Source organism: Panthera pardus, unplaced genomic scaffold (assembly GCF_024362965.1).
Source record: "Panthera pardus isolate Hobbes unplaced genomic scaffold, ASM2436296v1 HiC_scaffold_20, whole genome shotgun sequence".
NCBI lineage: Eukaryota > Metazoa > Chordata > Mammalia > Carnivora > Felidae > Panthera > Panthera pardus.
The window spans coordinates 83,161,865-83,183,240 of NW_026526766.1; the positions used below are offsets into that span (position 1 = coordinate 83,161,865).

The 21,376-nt window shown below is 39.2% G+C and overlaps 1 protein-coding gene across 4 annotated transcripts in view; it reads right to left on the minus strand.

Moving 5' to 3' along the window:
- NR6A1 (nuclear receptor subfamily 6 group A member 1) overlaps positions 1-21,376 on the minus strand; it is a 230,481-nt gene that overhangs the window by 61,496 nt on the left and 147,609 nt on the right. The window contains exon 1 of one of the 4 annotated variants that reach the window (XM_019421170.2): positions 11,186-11,579. The exons of the other annotated variants lie outside the window; for them this stretch is intronic. Coding sequence (XP_019276715.1) covers positions 11,186-11,201 — 16 coding nt within the window. The 5' untranslated portion in view covers positions 11,202-11,579. Of the gene's footprint in view, positions 1-11,185; positions 11,580-21,376 lie in introns of those variants that run through there. 4 annotated transcript variants of the gene reach the window in all.

Genomic DNA, 21,376 nt, shown 5'->3' on the forward strand with positions numbered 1-21,376 from the left:
TGGGCCTCAGAATTGCTATATAGTTTCACAGTGAAATCCTTAAAATATATATGTAAACTCTATGTGGACCAGCACTTTATCTGTCCTGATCACTGCAAGGGCCTATCCACGTAGGCTTATAAACTGAAAGTACTCAGGAATGTTTGCTGAATGAATGAAAGAAATTGGACAAGTATCTGAATTCTTTCCTTTTTCTAACACTTTTCTCCCTTGGCTTTCAGAATACCATTCTCCAAGTTTTCCTACTTTCTCCCAGACTACTAGTTTCTCAATCTCTTTTACAGAATATCTTTGGAACTCCTGGATGTTGACATATCTTCAGGGGTTGATCCCTGGACATCCTTTCCACCAATATCCTCTCTTTAAAGGACTCAATCTTCCATTTATATTGTGACAATTTCCCTAACGTGCATCTTTAACCAAAACCTCCCTTGAGTTCCAAACTTTGACATCTAAACTGCCTTATATTTAACACTCTATCTGGCTTTCTAACAATCATCTCAAACTTACTGAACGTAATTCTAGATTCTATTCCTGTGTCCTATATCAACATGTTTCTTGGTAACATTCTCCATATTACTAACTGAAACCAATACCAATTAGTTGCTCAAGCCTAAAATCTAGAAGTCATTCCTTAATCCCTTTACTTTGTTTTATATTCCGCCATCCAAATCATCAACAAATCCTATCAATTCTCCCTCCAAAACAGATCTCAAATTTACTCTCCATCTCTAGTACTACTGGCCCTAGTTTAAGCTCCTATCATTTCTCACTTGGATGACCATTTGGTCTACTATTGGCCTCCCTACAATCCATTTTCTAACCCATCCCCAATGTGGTAGGGGGTGGGAAGGGTCTTTTAAAAATCTGCTCAACCCACTTCAGATGAGCACAAGTCCTACTTCGGGCGAGCCCTGCTTCTCTCTCTCCCTCTCTCTGCCCCTCATGGGATTCTCTATCTCTCTGTCCCCTCACTAACTTGTGCACTCTCTTGCTCTCTCAAAAATAAATAAATAAATAAATTAATTAATTAAACGCTCAAAAAACCTTTTAAAATAAAAATAATATTTAAAAACAATCTGCTCAAAATGCTCTAATTACTTCCTTTTGCACTTCAGGTAAATTCCATTGCCCTATACGATCAAGCCCTATCCTAATTCTCTGACCTGATCTAATAATTCTACCCTTCCTCTACTCACTATGCCATATACTGGAAATAATCTTTTCTCATTGTCAAGAGAGCAATTTATATCTAGGGAGAGGATTACAGAGGGCTAAATCATAATATATCAATTCAACTGTTTAACATTCCTAAATCCCACAAGGCACTGCAGAATTGTGAGAAAAACCCACGTGTCATAAAGTACAGGTTGGCTATTAAAGAAAAAGGCTGAGCATTGTAAAAGATATGATGCATAAACTGTGGTTTTAAGAATTGCCTGGAAGGGGCTCAGTCAGTTAAGGGTCCAACTCTTGATTTTGGCTCAGGTCATGATCTCACAGTTGGGAGAGAGCCTTGTGTCCGGCTCCATGTTGGGCGTGGAGTCTGCTTAAGATTCTCTCTCTTGGGGCGCCTGGGTGGCTCAGTCGGTTGGGTGTCCGACTTTGGCTCAGGTCATGATCTTGTGGTTCATGAGTTCGAGTTCCATGTTGGGCTCTGCTCTGACATTGCAGAGCCTGGAACCTGTTTCTGATTCTGTGTCTCCCTCTCTCTCTCTGCCCCTCCCTCACTTGCTCTCTGTCTCTCTCTCTCAAAAATAAATAAACATTTAAAAGATTCTCTCTCTCCTTCTGCCCCTCCCCTGCTCACACACATGCTTGCACATATTCTCTCTCAAAAAACTAAAAGTAAAAATTGCCTCAAAATATTAGCGAATGGCTTCCATAACTACTAACTGTATGCCCTTTCCATCTTTAGTAAGTAAAGAACTCTCAAAATTCAATGATAAGGATTAAAAAAAAACAAAACTAAAAGACTTGGACACTACATCAAAGAGGACATGTGACTGGTAAATAAGTATATGAAAAAATGTTCAATGTCATTAGCCATTAGATAAATGAGATACCACTAAGTTTTTAAAATAATACCGAAAAAAAAAAATTAGGGAGGGAGCCAAACCATAAGAGACTCTTAAAAACTGAGAATAAACTGAGGGTTGATGGGGGGTGGGAGGGAGGGGAAAGTGGGTGATGGACATTGAGGAGGGCACCTGTTGGGATGAGCACTGGGTGTTGTATGGAAACCAATTTGACAATAAATTTCATACTAATAAATAAATAAGTAAATAAAATAAAATAATAATACCAAGTCATGATAAAAATCTAGAGCAACCAGGGGCGCCTGGGTGGCTCAGTCGGTTAAGCGTCCGACTTCAGCTCAGGTCACGATCTCGCAGTCCGCGAGTTCGAGCCCCGCGTCGGGCTCTGGGCTGATGGCTCAGAGCCTGGAGCCTGCTTCCGATTCTGTGTCTTCCTCTCTCTCTGCCCCTCCCCTGTTCATGCTCTGTCTCTCTCTGTCTCAAAAATAAATAAACGTTAAAAAAAATTAAAAAAAAAAAAATCTAGAGCAACCAGAACTCTGGCACCTTTCAAATGAGAATGTAAAATGATACAACCACTATGGAAAACAGGCAGGTTCTTATAAAGTTAATTTTTTTAAATGTCTGTTTATATTTGAGAGAGAGAGAGAGAGAGAGAGAGAGAGAGATGGAGACAGAATCTGAAGCAGGCTCCAGGCTCGAGCTCGACACGAGGCTCAAACTCATAGACCTCGAGATCATGACCTGAGCTGAAGTCAGACACTTTAACTGACTGAGCCACTCAGGAGCCCTGGTTCTTATGAAGTTAAATATATACTTAACCATATGACCCCCTCAAGTCTACTCTTAGGTAATTTATCACAGAAAAATTATAACTTAGGTTCACACTTAAAACTTGTACATGAATGTTTATAGTACCTCTATTCATAATCACCCCAAAGTAGATACCCAAATGTCCTTTAAAAGGTGAATGGATCAACAACCGTACAATGGAATACTATTCAGTAAAAAAAGAATCAACTACTGATAGAGGTTAACAACTTGGATGAATCTCAAAGGCATTATACTGGTGAAAGAAGCCAGCTTTAAAAGGTTACATATTATACATTTCCACTGTCAGGAAGATAAAAAATTAGAGTAACAGAGAACAGAACAGACCAGACCAGACCGTGGTTGCTAGGAGGTCAGGAGAAAGGTGAGGGTATGACCACATAGGGATAGTAGCATGAGGGAGTTTAGGGGGTTGACTGTTCTGTATCTTGATTGTAGTGGTAGTTTATACAAATCTATATTCAGAGACTGTACACCAACTCAAGACTCCTCAATTTTACTGCATGTTAATTTTAAAATAAAATTTAAAATTTAAAACGTAAACAACTAATACTAAATACTACCAAAACCGCTATAATATTTTAGTCACTAATCATCAACTATTTCACCTAGATATAAGTAAAACTACACAGACTACCTCAGTAAAAACATACAGCTTTCCCTAGACAACTAAAAGAAACTCATAGTCTTAACTAGTCAAAGAGTCTGGGTAAGATATTATTAGGACTCTATTTCTCCATTCATTAAAAAAATACAACAGACTCCATTTCTGTTTGGAACATTCCCACAGAGCACAGATGACCCTAGGCAGAGGGTATAACTGCTTAAAAGCATTTAACCAAACCCTTTCCCTCTAGAAGACCTGACAATTTGTAACAGGGTTAAGTAAGGCTATAGCATGCTCTCCCTAAATCCCAGCAGCAGTGGTGTCCAGGCTTCTAGCTTTGAGACAGATCTGTGCTCCTTTCTAACAAAGTACTACATTAATCTCTTCAACATATCTGCAAAGGGAGAATTAAGAAGAATGTAAACAGGGCTCTCTTAGGCTCAACAGGGGTAGAGGAATCCATTCACAGACTAAAGCTCTCTCTAGGGCATCCCTTGCATCTAGAACCAACCAATTTTCCTGACCTATATGGGCCTTACTTATAACTCATCCCATACCCAGTCAGGTTGTTTTATATTGCTAGGCCTTTGCTCATGCTCCTGTTTCTGCCTGGGAGACCCTCCCTCCCTTTACTGGCCTGGCAAATGTCAACCAATCCCTCATGACGCCTTCCTGGTTGAAGTCTAACCTGATAGCCCAAACAGAAATGAGCACTCCTACCTCTGCAATAACCTCTGTACCCTCCAGGATTGCTATCATTGTTCCTCCAACACTTTGTTGCACTTACCTATTTATCTCTACTAGGCTATATGGTCCACAGAGCAGACAGAGATTCTTACTTTTTCTGCATCCCTAATGTATACCAAGCACAGAGCAAACACTAGTGAATGTCAGTTGAATGAATGAACAGTATAGCTTCCCTACTTGCAAATCAAAGTGCACAGTTTATAAGAACTCTAGATGGCAAACTAGTGGGCCAGTTCAGACACCTTGTGCTAATGCTTAAAAGCTCAGTACTTAGCTCCCTAGGTCCCTGCCCAATTCTAAGGTCTTGGTTAAAGAGAGACCAATTAGCATGCTTTAAGTGAAACCATATGTTCTAGGAGAATGGAAAATGTAGTTGCCACATTTTCTTTTGCTTTACCAAAAGGAAATCTTCTGACCAGATTTAGCTTAATGGGCCCAGAACAGAGACATGTGCATTATTGGAGATTCTCATACTATTTGCCAAAAAGTGCTTTTATAACTACTTCCATGTGTAAAACAATGTTCAGAATAAGTGGTAGAATCTCTCTATATTTATCACTAAGACCAAAAATCATGAAACTTAAACAATGCATAAGCACTCCTTCTCACCACACACACACACAATTTTACTAATGTAGCCATCAGAACCAAAGAGTTCTGCTTCCCTGAGGCACTGAATCAATATTTTCATAAAACTAGCACTCCTTCCCCCTCCTACTCCTCAAGACTCCCTAGACATTCATCATTCTCTTACTTTGGGGTAAGACTAATGGTTGGTAGAAATAAAGAACAAAGAAATGGAATTATTTTTCAGCATATGACATATGGTGAACTTTCTATATTAAACCTATTCTATGGTGAGTAGTTTTTCTCTATTATCAGACTGGCAACCTCATGGCAAGTATTTTAGTGTACATGATTCCAAAAGGCAGGTAGGCATGAAACCAAAGATACTGGTATCTACCTATTCAAAAGGAACCTAGAATCCTAAGCAATTAGCAAGTATCTCATGGCAAAGTTAAAAAACAAAACCCATCAATGCATACGAGAGTGTGTGCATATACATACAGCCAAGACTTCCATGACTAACACATATTGGGTGCCAAACTTTTCACTTAACATACTCTTTCCACACTGACTCAAGTGCATACATTTTGGGATTAAATGGCCACTGGGATGATATTTTTTTTTTAATGTCCAAAACACGCATTTGCTGTATAGAGTGATTATTTAATGAACTGTAATTGATATTTAATGTTACCCATAACTTATCCACTCCTTTGAAAAGCAAAGCTAGGTTGCTGTAGCCATTACTTTGAAAGAACATGCTGAAACCTCACAAAAGGAAAACATTTTTGCTAACAGTGAATAGGATGCAAACAGAGTAACAATGTTTAGAGTATTTCCACACTTTTGTCAATTGCAATCCAGGAGTCTAATTTTACTATGTTAAGAAAAATATTTGAATATTCTATTTTGGAACCATACATTTGGAAGAGCAAAGACGTTTCAAGAAATATGTAGCTAGCTTATTAAAAAAAAAAAAAAAAAAAAAAGCTAAAGAAATCCAGGGCCCCAAAGTGAAAACAAATCCTTCTGCCAGTTTTGAATAATGTTTTTGCAGCCAATGTTCCTCCTCTCCCCGTAATTGTTAGTATCTGTTAAGAAACATTAACATTATTTCCAAAAGGGGAGCTACAGTTCTAATTCACCTGTATTCCCAGAGTTTAGAACACAGTAAATGCTCAATGAATGTTGGCTACATAAGTTATAATTTTATACACAGAGATCAGAATAATGAGCCACTAATACAAGCTCTCAACCCCAGAAGGCAGGGAGACTGAAGATTCCAAAGTTAAATAGTGCAGTGATTAGCATGCTAACAATATTCTCAACTTTACCAGCTCATGGTAAAGCTTCTAAGAAGGAGCTATTAAGTATGGCCATAGCCACTGTCTTGGCATCTATTTATCTACCAAACACATGGAAGGAGATGACTAACTTGACTATCCTTTCTTTCCTGACCATTACTTAATCTGCTCACTTAGAGTCCATCCTCTCTTCTTTTTCTTCCAATCAACCAACTGTAAAAGACTCAGGGGGAAAAAACCTGCAACTTTTGCAGAAACCCTCTCATTACTAATTATTTTTATTAGCTCAGGGATAGATTATTAGCATAGCAACTGGTTGTAAAGGAGAAGGCTCAGCAGCTTGTCTCACTAGTTGTACGGCATTTTCAAGGCTAAATTTCCAAAGGGCCCCTCCCTAAACGTTGCTCATTGAATGGAGGCATGGGGGAGGTGAGGGGCAGGCTTTCCTACTTGGAATATTAAATAGTACCAGCTACAGGCTCACCAAGAATCCTCTCCTTCCTAATCTCCCTAAACTTGCCATTCTTTCAAAACTCATTCCAATTTCAAGGCATGTTAAGCATGCGCTGGGCGCTGTGACAGAGGTTCTCTTATTTAATTCCTATAGCAACCCTGTGAGATTGGTTATTACTATCCCCTGTTGCACCTACGAGGAAATTGAGGCTCACAGAGGTCAAGTGACTTGGCCAAGTGACAGAATCAGGCTGCTGACATTCTCTTTACCCAACACTGGGAAGGCTACACAGCAAAGCAACAGATGCAACCAAGTTTTTATGAGCCATTTGGGCAACAGGGAATGAGTTCTTACCACACAGACCAAGGGATCTGCTCAGAGGCCATGGAAGCTGCAGCAGGTTTTATTTTTGTTTTTGTTTTTGTTTTGTTTTAACACCTAAAAATCCTATAGGAATTCTTCCAGGCCCCAATGACAATTCACAGAGGCCCACCAGTCAGTTGACTCCTGACCTTCCATGCTTCTCATCCTAATTAATGCAAGGTCCTTGGATGACAGTGTGAGCATCAAGACCTTGTTAGAGTTAGCAATGACCTTTACATCTATCAGGCTTTTCAAAATATGTAAAACAGCTGTGCATCAGGAACGCCCCCAAATTCTCAACCTTGAAATAGGAGTAGATGCATTTTTCCTAATTATGGTGTTTTTACCAAGTCTTTGGGAAAGGGCTTTTCACGTGGCTAAAAAATATTTGAGGAGTGGCTTGTTTTTCAATTGCTCAAAAAACCACCGAGGCATGCAGAGAGAAGATCCTTAAAAACGAATGGATTTCATTGGTTTAAAAGGAAATCCCAGTAGCAGGGGAAACAGGGAAAACAAAGTGAATTGAAAAAATCTGGAGGGGAAGAGAGAATATTTGGTTTCCATACTTATGCCTCTAATATCCTTTTGTTCTCCCACCTCATTGTATTAAGGATGCTAAATCAAACATGATTGCAGTGATGTTTGTGTGTGAAAATGACAAAGGCAATGGGATAAAATCCCAACCTCATCTTGAACCCTGAAGACTTTTATGGCTTTTCCTTCCCTAGGCCCTCCCCCTTAAAGCACATTAAAGACCACATTGTTCAAAGGGTCATGGTAGGTTTCATACCCCATTTTAATACAATGTAAACGGTAACTGAACTTCTAAGTTTTGTTAGTAATATTTGTGTATCTCAGGAAAATATCCATTAAAAGAATTGATCCCTTGGTTTAAATTAAATATTAATGCAGAATTATAATGTATCAGAGAGGCAAAAACAATGATATCAAGGAGAGTCTGTGATGATTAACCTAGATTTTCTTCTAATATAAGGGTAGAGGTGAGGGATGGGTTAAAAATATCCAGATGATCTTGTTAAGTGTCTATGTATTTTCTCAAGTCTCAAAACTGTCCAGGTGAATATGTCAGGTCTCAACTCAAGAAGCATAAAATTACACTTGGGGCTCATTTCAACTGCAGGTCTTTCTCCCCACCCTATTCCATAGTGTATCTGCAAATCACATTATGGACCCTAAGTTGGTTTATGCATTTATTCCTAAAAGATTTCAAATGGAGAGAAGGATATTAGAGTCTCTTTATGATTCCATTTTCCACAGCTGTTACCATCAGTTGTCACCAATAGTTTGGGGGTTTAGTGGAAGAGAGGCGGCAATGACTCCATTACTCTTTCCAACAGCCATAAAGAATTTGCATCATAAAACACCTACTGAACCACTGCCTTAGTCCTCTGAAAAAAGGATACAGTAAAACAGGAATGTTATAGGTGGGCTTAGGAAAGAAGAATTCAAAAGATGAAAATCTGGACTGGAGTAAAATTACAACATACTTGGTTGTGCTTTTAAAATCATAATTTCATTGGTGGAACTGCTCACTTTTCTAAGCTCAGGCAACTCTGTTCAATCAATACCCATATGATATTTGTAAAAGGTGGCATGATATCATGACTTCAATGCATTTTAAAATAAGACCTATGATTTTTGAAGATTTCTTGGCTATGAGTCTGGTTTAAATGATCTCAAAATAACACACTAAGAGCATCTGTTTAGTTCAGATGAAGTTTCAAGAGCCAATACCAGCTGCCAGGGGAGGGATTTCACACATGTGTTACTCAAATCCTAACCAAATTTTGTTTTTTTTCATTCCCTTAATGGTGCCTCCAACGCCGGTATGGTAAAGCAAACATTAGAATAAAAAAGAAAAGGGGGGGGGGGGGAGAAAAAGAAAGAGAAAGAAAAAAGATTACTCAATGCACTGATGCATGTGACTAAGACCAAAATGATCACCCTCTCCAATTCAATACAGTATTAGCATGAGGACAAAAGCCGTTTAAAAATCAATTTGGAGTTATTTCTAGTGGGGACTGCCTGATCCTAGCAAGTTGAGGAATGAGAATATTCCCAACATTAAAAGGGCACTCTTTAAAGTATTTTCTCCTTTAAGAGCAATCTGATTTTCACAAGGAATTCATTTGGTGGCATTGTTTTGGTTTTAGGTGTCTGTCCTGCCAGGCAGGGGCCATGCACAAGGGCTGCATCTATCTTGAAGTGTGCACAATGGCCTCTCTTGCGGCTCACTCTCTGTTATTGATCCTTACAGATGCTCCAAGGCCCTTCCCCCACCTTTCTCCAAATCCCAACCCCCCATTCTGAAAGATAGCTTAAGAAATAAGACTTCCTGCCTAGCGACTGGCAGGGCTGAAAGACCAGATTGTATGACTCCACAGATCAGGCCTGCCACAGTGAAAGCTTGAATAGAGTTAACCCTCTGTGAACTAAAACAAAACATTTGTATGCCCAGCTGTGACAAAGGTTAATTTAAATGGACAAGGGCCCAATATCTAAAACCAGGCAACACTTTTTTACAGTAGCATTTTCACTGCACTCTTTTGTAAGTAGTCTGATTTTGCTTTTAAGCTTCCAAAGATCTCCTTCAGCTGGGATAATTCATTTTGCTTTGCTAGAATTTTATATGGAAGACTCAGGTGGAAATTTTAAAATTCACTTCCTTTTTTTATAGAAGTCCTTGTTTTAGTACCATAAATTATTTTCTGTCATTGAACAGCCAAGAAAATCAAAGTTTCAATACTTAATTAAATTAGAACTGAGTGAGAACTTTCTCTTCAAATCTTTTTTCTCTTTCAGAACTTGTGGACTATATGACACTAAGAGATTCAAGCTGGCTGGAAAAATATCCAAATCCTCCAGAGTATCCTTTCCAAACTTACGTAACCACAGCTCTGGTATCTCTGCCTATACTTAAACTCCTATTCCAATGGATCCACAGCAAATCTTACTTCTTAAATGACTCCTTTCTGGAAAAGCTAATATACCCAGGATAAAGGAATTTCTGTGAATATTGGGGGAAGAAGAGGAAGCTGTTTAAAATGAAAAATAATAGGTCTTGCATATAACTGATAATTTCAACAAATTTTGTTGTTTCCACTAATATACATTAAAAACCAATAAAGGTAATAATTCTGGCATATATGGTGCTGGGAAAGAACGCAGAGGGAGTATTACTATAAAGAATAATGTTGTTTGGGAGGAAGTCGGTCCCACTTCCCCAGTTTGTGCATCTTCAGAGTGAGAATGAAACTGCAAAGCTGTCCGTGGCAGATGTTAGCCATGCTGCAAGGGGCTAGGAAGCTTTCCTAGGACTATCTATTTCATTAGTTAATATCCCAGAAATTTACCAACTACCTCAAATCTGAAACTCTTCTGGCTATAGCTCAACAGAGCTTGCCTACAAGAAACCAAACTTTTGGCCAACTCTTAGACTCTATAAACACAGCAAACAAACAGAGCAAATCTTTAATACCAAGAGTCATCTTCTAGCTTTTTCTTTAGCTGTGTATGAATTTTCTGGCCCAAGTAATAAAGTTGTGGGGCACTGGGGTTTTTCACACAAGAAGGAGCCAATCTCTGAATACACAAATTGCAATACTTACTAGTTGCTATAATGAAACAGAGAGAGAGAGAGAGAGAGAGAGAGAGAGAGAGAATAATGAATTTACCCATTTTAAAAACACCCTACTTAAAAAGAAATTAGCAGTGGCTTAGTCTTATACCCCAAACCGTAAAGTATCTAAGTTCCCCCAAAGGAAATGAGGCTGCCTTATCAACGGCCTCATGACCCCAATACTATCTATAATTAACAGTACTAAATAAGGCTTTCACAGATGGTGAACTGGATTAAGGAATTTAAAATATAAACAAATTCTGTCAAGAGGTAAGCAGAACAATTTTTTAAAATGTAAACTTTATGTAAGGATTGTGATGAAAAGTGAAGTTTACAATTTTTTTCAAGTCACTGTAAAATTTAAATCCAGTTTTTTTCTTTTTTTCCCCCGCTCTCTTAAAATCATCAACCACAACAATTAATTTACTATATTTATCCCTTGCTCTTCTACATTCCAAAACATTTATACCCAATTGCAATGTATATGAAAACTTATTGGCTGAATTTTGCCAAGACACAAAAAAGGACTGGACTGCCTCCCACCTCCCTCAAGGGTACTATTTGTTCTAAACCTTCAAAGAAAATTTCTAAACCTCAGATTTGGGCCCAAACTTAAACAGTCAATTCCCTTACCTTCCCATGTCTCCATTTCATGCTTCTCGGAGTCTGTTGAGAAGTTCTATCGCAGCCATGAAGAAACAGCGATTACGGGACAAGTCCAGCTTGATGACCACCCTTCCGACACTTGGCCAATTTCTCTCTCTTAGCTGGGACTACGACAGTCATCCTCACAGGTCAGTTTACAAGCCAGTCATGTGATTAGAAAGTTCAGGCGCTAAGGTCACAATGTGTATGGAGTTCGTTTATTACCAAAGGTTATCTAAGTGGAACTGATAGACTTATTTTCTTTAGTTAACAACACTGCCTAGCACGTCTCTCTGAAAAGTATTGTGGCAACATTTAATAGGAAATACTCCTCTGGACTTCTTTAAACTGTGATCTTAAAATTAAAAGGCAGCCTTTTAGAAGACTTAGTTTTCATTTAATTTAAAAGGGTTCTAATACCTGGCATTTTTTCTCCTTTTCCTTTCAAGAGCTATTCTATACTATATTTTCCTATATTCTGGATTAGAAATTTTAGAAAGTTGAAATATTTGGCACAAGGAAAACACAAAACAAAAACTCCATGTTATGCATGTATTGGGTTGAAGGGGGAGGGTAAGACTGGGATTCCCTGCTTTTTGTCATTATAATAAACAATGACAAGGCAAATTCTTCTGAGAAAATTAAAACACGGAACTCTGATATCTGCAGGGTTCACTTTAATTCTGGCCCTTAATTTCCATGCTCTGGTTATACACATTCATGTCAAAATGTGGAGAAAGAAAACTAGGTCTGCAAAATCCTTTTAGAATGCACAAAGGTTAGAAATATCATTCCCTGCCCCCAGCCCAAAGCTTAAATCTTTAAAGTAAGCTTCATTCCTTAAAACTCCTAAGATCTTAAGCAATCTTACGCTATGCCTCCCTGATGGTGAACCATACTAGTAACACACAGGGGAGTGTGTTTATGCATATACGCGCTCAAACCATGCCACAGAGCCACAGAGGCTGGCAAATCTGAGCCATATGCTAATGACAGATGATGTCAAACATTCAGCTATCCATTGAGATGGCAGGAAACAAAAACAGAGCAAGCTCCTCAAAGAAGGTGGGATGACCTAAAGACAGACAGATTCCCAGTGATAAATGCTTTTTAACCATGCAAAATTGTTGCATCCTACGAAATCTCCCTTTCTCCTTAGCCTAGCCTTGGGAATAACTTCAGGATAGGCACATTTTATAGCAGTGTTCCAGAAAAAAGAGGAGACCCTCCTTGGAGTGGGAGTGGAGTCTGTCACTTGGCAGCCATATAACAGAAGGGCAAATATTGCTACTACTGTTACTAAGAGGGCTTCTCCAACTAATAGAGACCATTGGGGTTATCTTACAAAGTAGGGCCTAAAGAAAAAGTGACCAATGATTTAGAGAAGAAAAAGGTTATAACTTACCTGCCTAAAAATAAATGTTCTGCTATTGCCACCACATATCTCACCCCAACAGAAACACATCAACCAGTTTCCCCACTCCCAGTCTTATAGGAAATTAATAGGAAATTAATAGAGATTTTCTTCTCAGTCTCTGTGGAACTTAACACAGCTCTCATAATTTTAGTAAAGTGACTATAAAAGAATGACGGGGGAAAGCTGAATAAGGGGAAAGTGTACCAGCAATTCAATTGGGAACACTCCTTCAAAGGATAGCTCTCTGTCTCCCTGAAGGATACAGGTATATCTAAAACTCAGCACCTGCATACAAGAGAGGGGTAGTAAGCATCTTTGCTTTCACTGCACCAACCTTTGAAGACACGACAAAATGGGAAGTTATCAGTCCGGCTCCCAGGATCAAGAGTGAAGCAGTGCCTTTGATTTTTAAGGGTAAGGCTTAGCAATAATCCTTAATATACTCATAAGCCCAGGAACAAATCTTTTTCTTTTTTTAACGTTTATTTATTTTTGAGACAGAGAGAGACAGAGCATGAGTGGGGGAGGGGCAGAGAGAGAGGGAGACACAGAATCTGAAACAGGCTCCGGGCTCTGAGCTGTCAGCACAGAAACCGACGCAGGGCTCGAACTCACGGACCATGAGATCATGACCTGAGCTGAAGTCGGAAGCCCAACCGACCAAGCCACCCAGGCGCCCCAAGAACAAATCTTTAACATAGTTTAAGAAGATGGGTAGGGGCGCCTGGGTGGCTCGGTCGGTTAAGCGTCCGACTTCGGCTCAGGTCATGATCTCATGGTCCGTGGGTTCGAGCCCCGCGTCGGGCTCTGTGCTGACAGCTCAGAACCTGGAGCCTGTTTCAGATTCTGTGTCTCCCTCTCTCTGTGACCCTCCCCCGTTCATGCTCTGTCTCTCTCTGTCTCAAAAATAAATGTTAAAAAAAAAAAAAAATTAAAAAAAAAAAAAGAAGATGGGTAAATCTTAATCTTTGGATACAGAGTCATATTCTTCAACATCCTCAGTCCCATAGTTTTTTTTTTTTAAGTCCTTTATACGTTCTTTAAAAAATTTTTTTTTAAATTGTTTTAATGTTTATTTATTTTTGAGAGAAAGAGACAGAGTACCAGCGGGGGGGGGGGGGGGGGGTGGAGCAGGGAGAGATGGAGACACAGAATCTGAAGCAGGCTCCAAGCTCTGAGCTGTCAGCAGAGAGCGTGACATGGGGCTCAAACCCATGAGCCATGAGATCATGACCAGAGCCGAAGTTGGATGCTCAACCGACTGAGCCACCCAGGTGCCCCTAAAGTCCTTTATAGGTTCTACAGGGAGGAAGGGGAAAGAGAACATGAACATACATCTCATTTACCATGTGAATGCAAAAGACAAACTGTAAATCTTAATTAAGGGTCCCAGTAAGATTGTTACAAACCATTGTAAGAGATCATTTAAAGAGATTAAAAGGATCCCTAGAATTTATGAATGGGAAGGAGAAAAAAGAAAATAAGACATCAGCAACATTTTTACTAATACTAGCTTTGTAATATAGAAAAAAGTAGATGAACAAAATTCTACATCTAACCATTTACATACTACATATCTAAGAATTTAAAAGCTGAGTCTAAATTGTGAATGGCAGAACCTTAGTTAATCTTGCAAGAGACTGGTTCCACTTTCATTTTATAAATGAGGAAACTGAGGCCCAATGAAAGGAAGAGGCAAGAGTCATCAGACCAACAAAGACCAGAACCAAGTATCTTAGTCCCTTATTTCTTCCATTATGCCACAGATCTTGAATAAAAGAAACAAACCCTCTCGGATGTTACTATTCAACATTATTTCCTATCTGTTTATTCAAATGGCAGCTTTCAAAGGAGACTGTAGATCTGAAGCTAAAGAGAGGTATCAAGATGTAATACTTGGTCCTTCAAGTAAAACAAAGAGAGCAATTCTAGTGGCCAGTCACTGGAGTTATTTCAGCCTTATCTTTAATAAGTTTCAATGAAAGTCTGATGTAGAGTGAAAGCCATATGACCACTGTGATGGAGGAGGACTAGTCAGAAAACCTCTATCCATTTCAGAAAATAAGTATGCAGAAAATATTTTAAATTCCTTTTTAACCTTGCAAACAACAAAAAACAAGAGCCCAAGGTCTCGGGTTCTCATCTGTCAGATCTTTTGATACAAACATTCCCTATGGCAAAGGAAAGAGTTGAATTCAACGGAACAGGAATAATGAAACACAGCCAGGTGAAATCCATACTACCTAAGACTAACGAGCAAACCTCCTGAATATAGAACAAGAACAACAAAGAACATACTTAGATATGATTTCCAGTTTTGCCTTTTCTCCTGGAGTGGAGAGGGGAATTCATAGTTCAGGAAACAAGAAACAAACAAAAAACACCCCTCAAAGTTGGAAACTAAAAATATTCTAGAAATGGGTTTTTCATTCAATTCTACAAACATTCATTGAGTATCTCCTATAAGCTAGGCACCAGGCTGCCTGAGATGACTCAAATTAATATTATGTGATCCTAGCCCTAGAGGTACTCACCACCTGCTGACTTCTCCAGCTTCATTTTCTACCACTCCACACTAACCTACTTGTAGTACAAATACTAAACAGATAACCAACAATAGGATGTTATGACTAGTGTAACAGATGGGTACTAAGTATTAAGGAAACAAAAAGAATGGATAATTCATTAGATTGGAGCCTGATGCCACAGAGAGGGCCTTACATTTGAGCTGAACCTTGTAGTTCTGTAAGCAGACATATAGGAAAGATATTTCAGGACTTGAAGGAACGGGTAGAGCCAGGTAGATCCCAAAAGACTTTTTAATGCCTTTGCTATAAAGTCAGGAATGAGGGGTACCTGGGTGGCTCAGCTGGTTGAGTGTCCAACTCTTTATTTCAGCTCAGGTCATGATTCCCAGGGTTGTGGGATCGAGCCCCACATCAGGCTCTGTGCTGATGGTGTGGAGTCTGCTTGGGATTCTTGCTCTCTCCTCTGTCCCTCCCCCACTTTCTCTCTCTCTCAAAATAAATAAACTTAAAAAGAAAGTAAACAAACAAAAATCCAGAATGAAATCTGTATGCAGAAGAGTAACGTAACTGGCTTAAGGAAGAAAAGACTATAGGGTGTGATTTTAAAATTGCCTTATATAGGGGCGCCTGGGTGGCTCAGTTGGTTGAGTGTCCGACTTTGGCTCAGGTCATGATCTTGCAGTCTGTGAGTTCAAGCCCGCGTCGGGCTCTGTGCTCACGGCTCAGAGCCTGGATCTTGCTTCGGATTCTGTGTCTCCCTCTCTCTCTGCCCCTCCCCTGCTCATGCACTCTCTCTCTGTCAAAAATAAATAAAAATTAAAAGAAAAAAAATTTTCTTAATTGCCTTATATATAACAACCCAATGCAATGTATGTACCTTATTTGGATCCTAATTTGCAAAAATCAACTAAGGAAAGACATTTTTGAAACAAGGCAACTTAAATATGGGTATGGTATTTAATTGGATCAGTTTCCCACCAACAAACTGAAGAATCTGGAACGAGTAAGCCATCCCTCCATTTTAAAAAAATCTCCTTAATTCTCCAGGCAAGACTCTGTGCGTAAAATTTTTTGATTTATTTTTAAATGCTTTATTTATTTTTGAGAAAGCATGAGCAGGGGAGGGGCGGGGCGGTGGGGACAGAGAATCCAAAGCAGGCTCTGTATTGACAACTGTGAGCCCAATGTCAGGCTCAAACTCATGAACTGTGAGATCATGACCTGGGCTAAAGTCAGACGCTCAACCAACTGAGCCATCCAGATGCCCCTGTGTGTAAAATTTTAAAGTATCACAATTAAAAACAGATTATAGTATGAGACTTACTCATCCTATATTGTGCCCCTGCCTGTTTATCTTCTTCACAATTAAGACCAGGCCAGACCAGAGATTAATGGAAATAAGTACTGTGGCTCTGAATATTACAACAGCTCAAACTATTATTAAGCCACATGTGTAAATGAAAGAAAAAAAATATTTAAGTAGTAAAAATAAGATTTAGGGACACAGCAAATGGACAGAGAACCTTTCTCCTCTGGTGCCCCTAAAAAGGAAAAGTACTTGAAGCCCAATAGTTTTCAGACTCTGGTTTCAGCCCTGACTTTTTGAAGTTGTTTCATTTTCCATCATCCATCCATCCATCTGCCTAACCCAGATGGGGGGTGGGGGGATCAGATAATACAAGAGGTTTCTGCCAATAAGTAATTAAGTTATATGTAAGTGAGGAATCTGGGCAAAGGACTGTAAAATACCCCCCCCCCCCCCCAAGCCACCAATAACTGTAGCATAATGTCACTGTGCCCATCAATGGCTTCCAGGCACTGCAGAATAAAGGTCCACATCCTTTACTAATCCAGCCCCTGCTGATTTCTCTAGCTTCATCTATCACCACTCTGTAAGCATCCATCACCAACTATACTGAATCACTTGTAGTGCAAGTATGCTAAACTATTCCATTTGCCTGGAACAACTCTTCTCACTACTTCCTTATTGTTTCCACTACCACTTACTCATCTTTCTGGAATCAATTTAAATATCACCTCCACTGTGAGGTATTCTAAGACTCCATCCTCTCAGCCCTCAAATCAGACAGAGTCAAATCACACCCTTCTTCCATACTGCCTGGGATTCCTAAAATATTCCATGACAGTACATATCATTTAGTATTTTTATTTTACCATTCTATCTTCCTTATTAATCTGAATACACCCCCAAAGAGCAAGCCTTGGTAAGCCCAGGGTCCAGCCCTGGATTTAGCATATAGTAGGCATTCATAATATGCTAAGGCAATCAGAAGGTTCTTGGTGTATGTGTTTTGTGAGGTGGGTATGTGCAGTTCTCTTATTAAATTTAATGGTGTGTTAATTTCCATATTTTCTAACTCTTTCGCCTTACTTCACAGGAAGCTTTTCCCCCTGGATGAACTCCACTTCAGAGTCCTTTATGTGTCAGGACTTTTGTTTTATATGACTTGTAATCTTCCAATAAATGAAGGTTCAGCACTGGTTGTATAAGATTTCTAACCAATATGTCCTATTTGCAGAGTTCCTATATTAGTGTGGAGTCACATGTTGCTAGTGATCTTTTGATTAACATATATATATATCTCCCACTAGATTCCAAGCTATATGAAGGCAGGGAACTGTGCCCCTTATTCTTGTTCACCAATGTATCCCCAGTACCTGACAAAAAAACAGGTGCTTAATGAAGATTTGTTGACTAGAGGAGGGAAGAAAGGAAAATGGTTGCTTCAGAGCACAGGAACACGGAAGAGGATGAGAATATCTTTCAAGAATACAAATACTCACAAAAAGGTTACAGTAGGCCATTCCTGCAAAGCCAAAACCAGTTCACTCAGCCTCAATTCCAAATCCAATAAATCCTACCCATACACAGAGCTCTCCTCTAATTGAGGGATTGGGTGTAATAAATCTGAAAACCAACAGGACCGGTTGTAAACCAGCCAAGTGGCAATTCTACCTGCAACCAACCCTGTCCTTTCTGCTCTACTAGAGATTGAACCTGACTAAGGATAGGCACAACAAAAAGAGAAGGCAACAGGGGCTTACTAATCTTGCTTTGGGGTAGAACCTGGCTTCAGATAGCAAAGAGATTGATTTTTATCAAAATATAACACACATAATCCCAACCTGAGTCAACTACACATAGCAATTGAGCCCTATCCTGGGTCCTGGAGTCTTGGATTACTCTGCTGAGCCTTACATCTTGATATCCAGCTGCCTCTTGGGCATTTCCACCTAGCAATCGTAAGCATCTCAGACATGTCCAAACATGTCCTCTCTTTAAAACCTGTTCCTCTTTCTGGGCTCCTTGTTTCAGGGCATGGCCTCAACTCCCAAGTCAAAAAGACTCTTTCCTTGACTCCTTTCTCCCCTTTGACCTCACCCACATTCAACCTGTCCCCATTCGGTCTTTTCAATCCCCTCAAAAAGCTGCCAAAGCAGCCACTCTCTAACCAAAGATGGGGCAATCTGAGTATTCTTTTTAAAAAAAAATTACAATTAACTGGAATACAAATGCTTAAATCCATAAATTATTCAGGATTCTAAGCAAACTTTGTCACCATTGAACAATGCTAGAAAACCAACACAGCATTTTGAAAACGTTTACATAAAGGGAAAGAATCATGTATTTATCCTGTCTTTCCTAAGTGAAATATACCACAGGATAATAAACAGCAATGGATAATTTTCTCTTCATAGAAGCATTCCAATAAATATATGAACAAAAAATACTGGAATTAGAATATTACTCTGAAATAATAGATCCTAGATATTGACCATCAACAGCTAAAATAAGAGAATAAGACAGTAACATATCTTCTGGTGTAAGAACTCAACACGCCCATAAAATAGTCTTGTCAAAAAAGTTGAATCTGAAGATGATCAAGCCTCTAGATCCAACAACTAAAATAAAAAAAGAACTAGAGAGGAACACATTCATCTACAGCACAAAAATGCAATTAGCAAACTCTGGGTTGTGGTAACTCAAGACAAATTACTCAATCTCTTAAACTAATTAGAAGGAAAAAAAAGATGGAGAAATCTGTAGATAAAAAATATCTTGTAGAGGTATATACCAGAATATTAATGGACGAAATTACATGATACAAAAATTACATGACTCAAAATAATATGGAAGGGGAGAAAGTGGGTGGGGGTACGCATGGGACAGAATTAGAGACTGGATGATAGTTACTGAGGCTGGGTACATGGGTTCATTACAACACTTTATTTAAAGATTTTCTTTTTAATGTTTATTTATTTTTGAGACAGAGAGAGAGACAGAGTGTGAGCAGGCAAAGGGCAGAGAGAGGGAGACACAGAATCCGAAGCAGGCTCCAGGCTCTGAGCTGTCAGTACAGAGCCCGATGTGGGGCTCAAAACCCACGAACCGTGAGATCATGACCTGAGCTGAAGTCGGATGCTTAACTGACTGAGACACCCAGGCGCTCCTTAAAGGTGTTTTTGTTTTTTTTTTTTTTAAGTTTATTTATTTATTGAGAGAGAGAGCGCGCGTGCGCGTGCCGAGTAGGGGAGGGGAAGAGAGTGAGGGAGATAGAGAATCCCAAACAGGCTCTGCACAGTCAGCGCAGAGTCTGACTTGGGGCTCAAAATCATGAGCCACAAAATCATGACCTAAGCCAAAATCAAGAGTCGGCTGTTTAACCAACTGAGTCACCCAGGCACCCCTCATTATATTATTTTATGTATTTCCTATGTATGTATACATCTAATAATATAAAGTGAAACAAATATTTCTAAATCCATATATATTTTTTCATCTGTATTGTACTATTCTTGACCACCATTATCTCTCATCTGGTTTATTTCAAGAGCTTCATTATAGGTGTGTCTTGTTAGTTCCTGTTTTTTTTTTCTACATCTCTTTTCTCTATCCCTGCCTCATCATACCCATTCCCTCCCAATCCATTCTCTACTCTGGCTGCTTTCTAGATCTCAAATAAAACCTTGAAAACCTGTCATTACTTTCAGAATAAAGCACCTTCCCAAGCTTACAAGGACCTTCATGATCAAGCTCCTCATCATTCTCCTCTCCATTCCCTCTTCTCATATTCCCAATACTCTCAACAAACAGTGCTATTTGCAGCTTCTGCAATATGCCTTTGCATATGTTGTTGCTTCTGCCTGGCTAGTTTCTATGAATTATTTAATTCTCAACTAATTCTGACACTATAGTCTTCTCCAATTCTTCCTTGCCCCAAAGGTTCCAATTCTATTAATTTCTACAATTTCATCTTTTTGTATGCCTGCCTATCCATGGATCTATGAGTATTACAAGAACAGGGACAAGATCTGATTCATGTCTCTATTCCTGGTACCTATCACAGAAACTTGCACAAAATGGGTACTTGATTCACGTTTGATGAATTGGGTGGGGGAGGGAGAAGCCTAAGCTTCCCCAAGAATCTATAATTCTACTGAAACAGCTAATTAAAATAAAAACCAGACTGAAATTACATGCTTTGGAGTTAGACAAAATTAAATACGAAGGATACAACTTCTAACAGTTTTGGTAAATTTGGGCAGGGCACTGTCAATTCTCTGAGCTCAGTTTCCATAACCATTAAGAGTTACTCCACAGGGTTACTGATTACATAAGTACACAGATCAAAATAACTAAAATTATCTTTAACAACACAACACAATGCTCACAACACTATGCTCACATGTCACTGAAAGGATTTAGAAACCCCGGGACCATTTGGTTTGTGCCCTCACTTTCCCACTGGAAGACTATCTAATTCCAAAGGCTTTGGGCATCTTTACTATCAATAGGGTAAACCTATCACTGCTTGGCAAGTTGAGGAAAGGGGCATCGCTTCCCTAATATTTTCCTATTACCTGCTGCATCTCTGTGTATATTCACTCATCTTCCTCTCTGATGAATGCTGAATTATGATCTAATCCAGGGCTTGGGAACTCAGGTTTTTGCCAACTTGACCTTTAAACATGTTGAGTAAAGGGGAACAGATATATGGGATACATACTGCAGCACAAGGGACAATACCTTCTATGCTGCTCTAGGACATCCTAAAGCTGGAACTCAACCCCCATTCTCTCACATACAGGACTATTTTTTTAATAGGAAAACAGAATAAAAAATGTAAGCAAGCAAATTCTAGGGTTAAATCAAGATTCAAATTTTGGATCTGCTTTTACTAGCTTTGTGACAAGGTAAATTGCCTAACTTTG